This window comes from Emiliania huxleyi (assembly GCF_000372725.1).
Source record: "Emiliania huxleyi CCMP1516 unplaced genomic scaffold EMIHUscaffold_609, whole genome shotgun sequence".
Lineage (NCBI taxonomy): Eukaryota > Haptophyta > Isochrysidales > Noelaerhabdaceae > Emiliania > Emiliania huxleyi.
Genome location: NW_005197433.1, coordinates 8,208 through 16,723, shown reverse-complemented (window position 1 = coordinate 16,723; position 8,516 = coordinate 8,208). Strand labels below are relative to the sequence as shown.

The following is an 8,516-nucleotide window of genomic DNA, read 5'->3' as shown; positions in this document are numbered from 1 at the left end:
CCGTCTCGGGTCAGGTGGCACGACGCTCATCGCGCCTGCCAGCGCTGCCGTGCAGGTTGCCACGACGAGGTCGAGCACGCTTCTATACGCTCGCCCAGCCTTCCTTTCCATCCAATTATGCAGCCTGGGAACGGTGGCGGTCAGAGGCAAAGCCTGCGAGGGGTGGTGGAACCACATGTCACGGCTACCGCCGGCTCGACCCCACGATAGCCTCCGGAGGCTGACTTTGAGGCACAATCATCGGACGACGTCGGCGAGTTGAGTCGCGCTCGCGGTAGCCAGATGATCTCTCATACTAGTATCATCGGCCATGGCCGCAGGAAGCGCGGGGGATTCCGCTGGGAGCAACACGGAGCTCCGTTGGACGTGTTTTCAAGATTAGCGTGTCAGAGTGAATTGGAACTAGCCTTTAAGTGGGGGCAACCTCGCAGGACGCAGCTCACCAAAAAAGTGTCTCACCATCATGCATCAAGGGCCGGGGAGCTCTTATTCTGTTTTAAGCGAAGCCCGCGAACAGCGCACCCACAGGCACAGCGCACAGCGGCAGCGCGGGGGGGCGCGGGCCGGATCGCCGGCGGATGTGCCGCATGCCGCGGCGCGGGGACGGGCTCGAACGACGTACGAGCAATATTAAGCAATAAACAAAGAGCCCTCTGGATCTGAGAGGTTGCCGACTGCACTCTCCGAGTGCTCCAAGTGCTCCGCTCCCTATCTGAGTCTGACCTAGAGTCTGACCCTGGCGCTGGGGGAGGCGGGCCGGGACGGAGCCTTCCTTGAGTGTCGGCATGCCATCTGGCATCCTCATTTCGTAGCCTCTACCGGCTTCGTTGTTCTCCCATAAATAAATATAGCAGACAACCCTTGGTGGGTTGTTATAAAAACGGGCACGCCAAACGAGGGGTGGGAGAAGGACAGGGTTGTTCTCCCAGTACGTCGCTGCCCGCCGATTTCTTCTTCTTTTGACCTGTTGCCGCAGATCTTGTCACTAACCCAGGCACACTCAGAGTCTGTGGGGCTGGAGAGGGTGCGCACAGCGCAGTCCAGGAATCCAAGTAGTCCAGGGGGGCCATGAGCATGCCACCTCCGAGTGTTGGTTCCGTGCACCGGGTTTCCCCTTAACTGCAGAACGCCCGCCCCCTCTACTCGGAGCTAGGTCTCCGAGGGATAGTTCCGTGTCCGCGTTGGCCGTTCGTTGGGAGAGAGAGAGATTTTTGAAATAGGAGAATACGCACCACTCCCACTTACACTCGACTATAATACGAGAATACGCACCGCTTCTACATCCCAAACACTGTGGGGGGGGAAGAAATTCCGCAAACAAGGGAGGACGAAACCGAATCAAGGCGGTCTTTGGTGAATCGCGGGACACCCGTCGTCACCGCCCGTCACTGTTGCTCTGGGAAAGCTCGCGCGCCAGCGCGCACCACCCTCTGCTGCCAACACACACACACATATGCCGCCGCCCCCCACCAACGACGGCGGCAAGGGGATCAAGCTGCCGACGCACCCCAAGCCGACGCACAAGTTCTTGGCCACTCGCCGTGCGGAGGCCGCTGCGGCGGCGGCAGCGGCGCAGCGTGGCCCAGACATGGGAGGAACGGGCATCGCGCTCAGTGGCGGCGGCAATCGTGCCTACACGTGTGCCTTTGGGGTGCTGCGCGGTCTCGCGGTCAAGGGAGCGCTGGACAACCCACTGGAAAAGCAGTGGATGTCGGGCGCGAGTGGCGGCGGCTGGGCCACGGCCACTTACTCCTTCAACCAGTCGGTGCCTCGCGACGTGCTGCTCGACGTGGGCCGCGCTGCGCTTTCACCGTCGGAGCTGACCGTCGAGGCCTGCAGCACAATCGAGCCCCGCAGCATGGGCCAGCCGGTGTCCACCAAGCCGATGACCTACTGGTCGATGCTGCTCTCCATACCGCGGTCGTGTATCGCATCCTCCCTCTCGCTACAACCCTTCGGCGCGATCTCGTGGATCCGCAACATCTGGCGGGTCTACCTCGCGCCCTTTGGCGTCCCGCAGGGGAAGCTGTTTGCCGCTTCGGCTGCCGAGGTGGACGCCAAAGGCGGCCGCCGGGACGACTACCTCTTTCCGGCCAAGTACTGCGCCTCGACCCCTCTGATTGGCATCACGATGTATGGCCCATCGGTGGCGCAGCTGGGCCCAATTCCCGGGTGCACCCTGCCTGGGTGCGTTGGGATGCGCCGTGTCAAGCACTTTGTCGGCAATATCAACGCCGCCGACGTGGCAGCCGCCACGATAGACGGCCCGTCACCCGAGGAGGCGCGCGCGAAGCACGACAACCACGCGCCCGTACAATACGTGGTGTCGCCGAGCGAGGTGGCGACCGGCTACTCGGGCCCCCCGGCCGAGGTGAGCGGCTTGGCTTGCATCAGCGAGACTATCGACATTGGCCACGTGCCAGGTGTGCATCCGTCCGAATGGAGCCAGGGCTTTGGCAAGGCCAACTCGCTGGAGTTTTACCTCGGCGCGGGCTCCATGATGGAGGCCGCGAGCCTCAGCTCGAAGCAGTTCTCGCTTATGGGCAGGATCGAGAACGCTGCCTTGGAGGCTCTGATGCCCACCGCGCGCTTCGAGACCAACGTGGGCGTGTGGAACACGCTCAAGCTCGGTGACGGTGGAAACCTCGACAACACGGCCTCGCTCACGCTGCTGCGGCGCCAGTGCAAGGAGGTACTCGTCCTGATGAGCAGCGGCCGCCCCTTCTACTCCAAGTCCAGCAACAAGGAGAGCCGATAGCACGTTTCACACCGCCACTCTCGCCTTGCCCACCCTCCCTCGCCGCGCCGGCGCCCTCGCCGCTGGAGGGTTCGACCCTCACACGTCAACTCGTCCGATAGGAGCACGAAGACAAGGCGAAGCAGAAGCGGCCGCCACCGAGCCAGATGACGCGGAACGAGTACGACGCGGCGGCGCTCGGGGCGGACCTGTCGAGCTTGTTCGGCGTCCCACTCATCGCCGCCGACGGCTCGTGGAACTACCAGTCCCCCGGTTTCAACCACCAGACCAATCAGGTCTTTGCGATCGAGCGCTACCACGAGCTGTGCGAGAAGTTCGAGTCGGCGCTGGCGTCCGGCGCCCCGCTCGTCGCGCGGCTCGAGAACGTGGAGGTGCGCTCGCCGACAACGACCTCACTCCCCTAAGAACTCCGTCTGCGCTCCGACCCCATGCACACACTCTCCTTCTCCCTCTCCCCGTCAACCGCTGTCGCCTCTCCTCACCCACGCACCACCTCGCCGGCCTCTGCCAGGTGCACGCCAACACCTTCCACGGAGTCACGCCGTACACGTGCAACTACACCGTCATTTGGAACCATGCGCCTCGCCAGTGGCTGGAGAAGGTGCCGCCGGCGACCCTCGAGGCGGTGCTCAATGGCGACGTGGACAGCGTCAACACGCCGGGTAGCTTTCCCAACTTTGCGACGATCAGGCAGAACAAGGGCCTGATGGAGTTCACGCCGCTGCAGACAAACCTGCTTGCCGACATGATGGCCTGGATCGTCCACGCGGAGTGGGACAAGCTGAAGCCCTGCTTCTCTTGAAGCGCCGAACGGTACCCATGCCGCATGCGCATGTCTGTGTCCTCTGCCGGGAGTGCGCGCGGGGGTCAATGCTGATTCAACCATTTGAAGGCCCACGGGCGGCGGGGGATCGCGCGCGCCCCCCGGCCCGCGCGAGCCCCCGCGACACTCCGGGGGTCTCGGCCGCAACCACGCGGAAAAATATCTTACACACCGCCGGGAAATGCCGACACTCACACCACTGTCGAGAGTCCGAACCGGAGAAAATCACACACACGATGATCGGGGGGCACGAGCGTGATGAGGCTCGAGAGGGGGCCTAAATATCGTCTCATGGCCAGGGGGGACGCGCGCAGAGAGCCGACGGAACGCACAGACCGAAGCGAGGCTGGTGCAACACGCTAAAATGCGTGCTCATGCCATTACGCTCTACGCCACTGCGCTCCATGCTCAGAGGAGACCGTTAGCCTTCTTCAGCGAGCTGATGTATGCCTTTGTCGGGAGCGGATAGGCGGGCTTCTCTGACTTGGACGCGGCCGGCGCCTCAGGATCGGCGGAGGCTGCCCCGTGCACTTTCTCCTTCAGGCCGCAGCACAACGAGAGCGGGAGGCCATTCACGCGCGGCGTGCCTGAGTAAACTGCGTTCCGCGAGTTTTGTTCGTAGAACGGCGCATCTGCCTTGAGGTTGCAGCAACACTTGACGCACGTGTTGTATGCAAACGAGAAGATGTAGGTGCCGAGGACGGGGATCAAGAGGAGGATGTACCAGACAAAACCGATCGGGAAGGTGTCGATCTGCCCCGGGGTGAGCGCGTATTCCATGGCGAACAAACGAGGGCGAGGAGGACGAGGGAGCGGAGGCTGCCGAGGCGGGCGCGTGTTGCGCGCGGCGGGCGGATGCAAGCGATCAAAGTCGGCGGACAGGTTGCAACTTCGAGGAAGAAAGACTGCTCCAGCTCAGCCGCGCCCGCCGCTCCGTACGTATCGCATCCGCCTGCTGCCACCGTGCCGCCGGCCGCCGTCGAGCCCCTGATGCCGCAACAGCTCGCTGTGCTAGCTGAGCTAACTGCCAGCAGATCGGCTCGCGCCGTGGTGCTAGTTTGAATCTGGAAAAGGGGGTGTTAGAACAAAGAAGGGAAAATGAATCTAGGCGTGATAGCTCTCTTCCATCCTCTTCCATCCTCCTTCCTCCTCTGGACTGGGCGCTCCGCGGCGGCCCCGCGCCGGCAGCGCGTGACAGTCGAGTCGAGCAGCATGGCAACCGAGGACAAGGACACGCTGGTCGTCCGCCGCCAGACAACCGGAGACGCTCTGCACAGCCTGCTCTCCGACTTGTTTGAGGAGGTCCGGCACGAATGCAGCGGGAGCGTGGCCGACTACATTCCTCAGCTCGCACAGGCGGACCCAGCCCTCTTCGGTGTGGCCTTCTGCGACGTCCACGGCCGAATCTCAGCGGTCGGCGACAGCCGTGCGACCTATTGTCTGCAAAGCACGAGCAAGCCGCTCAACTACTGCCTCGCTCGCAACCTGCAGGCGGCGGGACGGGGCGCGCCTGTGCACGAGCACGTGGGGTTCGAGCCGAGCGGCCGCGCGTTCAACGAGTTTTGTCTCAACGCGCAGGGCCTCCCGCACAATCCGCTCATCAACGCCGGCGCCATCATCGTGGCCAGCCTCATCGAGCCGGCAAAGGAGCCAGCCGCGCGCTTCGACGAGGTCATCGGCTTCTACCGCCGCCTCTCTGGCGGCGGTGCGGGCAACATCGGCTTCGACAACGGGGTCTTTCTGTCGGAGAAGCACCACGCCGACCGGAACGTCGCGCTGGCTTACCACATGCGACAGCACGGCGCCTTTGACGGCTACCCGACCCCCTCTCAGTTGCAAGACCACCTCGACCTCTACTTCCAGACCTGCTCCGTGACGATCAACTCCGAGGTCGGCGCGGTCATGGCAGCGACGCTCGCCAATCACGGCACGTGCCCCACCTCGGGAGAGGCGGTCGTCAGCCCGTACATCGTCAAGGACGTGCTCTCCATCATGCACGGCTGCGGGATGTACGACTTTAGCGGCCAGTTTGGCTTCACGGTCGGCCTGCCAGCAAAGTCGGGCGTCTCCGGCGCGGTGATGCTGGTGGTGCCCGGCGTCGGCGGCTTCTGCATCTACTCGCCGCGGCTCGACGAGCACGGCAACTCGGTGCGGGGCCTCGCGTTTTGCAACGCGTTCGCGCGCCTCACCGCGTCGCGTTACCACGTCTTTGGCCGCGTGCTCTCCGAGCCCGCGTCGCCGTCGTGGCGATGGGACGCCGGGAAGGAGGCCGCGAGGGACGGCGGGAGGGAGGGAGGGGCCCACGGCAGCGACAACGGCGCCGCGCCGCGGACGGTGGCGGCGGTCGCCGACGGAGACGCGGCGGACGAGGACAAGCAGGTGGAGCTGCTGGTGCACCGGCTGGTGCACGCGGCATCGCTGGGCAACCTTCACGCGCTGCGGGAGCGGCCGACGCTCCTCGGCCACGGCGACCGCGACGGGCGGACGCCGCTCCACTTGGCGTGCGCGAAGGGGCAGACGGATTGCGTCGTCTACCTGCTCTCGATTGAGAACGTGAGGCGCGAGCCCAAGGACCGGTGGGGCACCACCCCCGCCGCCGAGGCAGCAAAGTACCACGCGAAGCTCTGCGAGCAGCAGGCGGCCGGCGATGACGGGTTGGAGGTGAGGATGCAGGAGTGGGAGGCTGTGCGCTCGATGCTCGCCGAGGCCCCGGCGGAGAAGCGGAAGCAGCGGCGGCACAGCAGCTGAACCACTAGAGCGGTGCACGCGCGCACACGGCTGATTGATCCCCACCACGGCTGAAGCCCCACGCGACCCCCTCCCAGATCACTTCACGTTCACACCCCAGGAGAGAGTCTCGATAGTTACTCTATGTGTGTGTCCAATGATTTTGTGTGTATGTATGGGCAAAAAATATCCGAATAGACAATAATGATTTTTGTGTGATGGGGGCGAAAGCCAAATGTCCTGGGCATCAAAAATGGATGAGATCAGCAAGACTAGAGGAACAAGATCCCATAGACCGCTGGGCGGGGACCCGCTCGCGCTCCTTTTCTCCCATCCGAAGCCGGATACGCGGCCAGTCACACATTGGGGGGGTATTGCGGATCTCCCACGCCAGATGAGTACGCTAGTCACCGAGCCTCGGTCAATGGAGGAGGGTCTCCTTCATGGAGGCATGGCATTGAGCACAGCCTCCAGTTCCTTAATGTGATCTTGTTTCCTGTTTGTTCCTCGTCAAGAGATCGACGCAATCAATCGTCCGACGCGCCGGTGAGCGAGCGCCGAACGCGCCTCCCTCCCTCGGTTGGAGCTTAATTCCGTTCGCCACTCCGTGTTGCCTTCCCGCCTGCGGAAACGTTCAGGGATCCCATTCGTGTCCCCACCCGCCGTTCTCGGCTCGATCCATCTAGCGCATCGGACCCTCCGCTCCCCGCTCAGCACCGCAGCACCATGGCAAGCACCCCGCAGAAGGAACGCGGCTACTTCGTGAGCTGCCCTGCAGCCCCCATACTGCACCGCCGTCCCAGGCAGCGCGGCAAAGCGTGCCCGCCTTCCCGCCTGCGGCAGCCCACCCACGACAAGGAGAATGCGATCCGCTATCCGCTTGCGAACGGGAAGGTAAGGCTGCAAGCCTAGTAGACCAGGTCGTATGGCGTGCGAGATCTCCAGTGGCAACACCCACATCTCCCCACCGCCCTTCCCCTGCCGTTAGGGGATGTACTACATGAAGCGCGACAAGCTGGCGGCCGGCGTCGGCTGCGCGAACACTCGCAATGACGTCGACAAGCGCACGCCGGAGCCGCTGGGAGGCGGGTTCCGCCACCTCGTGGTCTACTGCCGGCGGGGCGAGAAGTACGACACGTACGTCGGCCGCAAATGTGCGGGTGCTCCAGCCGGATGCGACGGCGGCTGGGGCAATCCGCTCCAGATGACCAGAATCGACTCCGGTGAGCGCGCCCGGGTGATCGCCAGCTACCGAGCGTGGCTTGCAGATCGCCCGGGGCTGGTCGCGCGGGCACGCTCTGAGCTCCGTGGCAAGGTGCTCGCTTGCTGGTGTGCACCGCACGACTGCCACGGCCACGTGCTTGCCCATGTCGCAAACTGCGACAAGAGCGAGCTCGCGGCGGCGCTCGCGCCCTGAGCCGATGAGAGCATGTTCTGTCTTGAGCACTTGAGCACTGGATAGGGCCGATTCCGCGTGGTACGGGACCCCTCGATCGTCTCGCCCTCCCTCACTGGTGTGTTCATTGGGGGGGGTCATAACAAACACGGTACAGGATCGAGGTGCACGCTGCCGAAGCAGTGTCGTCCCCCCTCTCCCCGACGGCGATGGCGGTGTGACCGATCGAGCTACAAGAGGAGCTTGTTCAGCAGGATCCGGGGTAGTCAGATGCACTACCTCACTGGGCCTGAGATCATCGTACGACGCCTCCCATCACCGTCTCGGGTTTGTGTGGAGTCGAACCACTCCGGGGTGGGCAGGCCCACCAATTTTCGTTTCGTATCTTCCCTGCACCTGCAGGAGAGGGCGAGAGAGGGATGAGTGGAGCTGGGACGGAGGGGAGAGGAGGAAAGGAGGGGGGGGGGGGAAAAGAAGGGGGGGGGGGGAAGGGGGGGGGGGTAAAAACTTTAAGCCGGGGAACCCCAGAGGGAAGAAGAAGGGGGGGGGGGGGGGCCCCAAAAGGCAAAAAATTTTTTTCAAAAAAATTTGGGCCCTTTTTCCCCCCCAAAAAGTTTTTTGCACCCGGAAAAGGTTTTAACCCCCCCCGCCTTTTTAGAACCCCTAGACGTTTTTTCCCCCCCTGGGCCCAAATTCCCCCCCGGCACTTTTTTTCCCCCCGGGGGGCTCCCCCCCCACCCCCCCGGGAATAAAAAAATAATTTGGGGAAAAACCCCAAGGGTGCACACCCAATGTAACCCCTGGGGAAAGGG

The 8,516-nt window shown here is 63.6% G+C and overlaps 2 protein-coding genes across 2 annotated transcripts; one reads left to right on the top strand and one right to left on the bottom strand.

The window, feature by feature from the left end:
• Window positions 1-3,989: 3,989 nt before the first annotated feature.
• Window positions 3,990-4,361, bottom strand: EMIHUDRAFT_247830 (hypothetical protein; the record flags this gene model as incomplete). Its single annotated transcript, XM_005764052.1, has 1 exon — window positions 3,990-4,361. One exon carries the CDS (start codon window positions 4,359-4,361, stop codon window positions 3,990-3,992), a length of 372 nt encoding a protein of 123 aa, XP_005764109.1.
• Window positions 4,362-4,679: 318 nt separating this feature from the next.
• Window positions 4,680-7,725, top strand: EMIHUDRAFT_470892 (hypothetical protein; the record flags this gene model as incomplete). Its single annotated transcript, XM_005764051.1, has 2 exons — window positions 4,680-6,266; window positions 7,297-7,725. The coding sequence occupies 2 exons, from the start codon at window positions 4,680-4,682 to the stop codon at window positions 7,723-7,725; spliced, it is 2,016 nt and encodes a 671-aa protein (XP_005764108.1).
• Window positions 7,726-8,516: the final 791 nt, after the last annotated feature.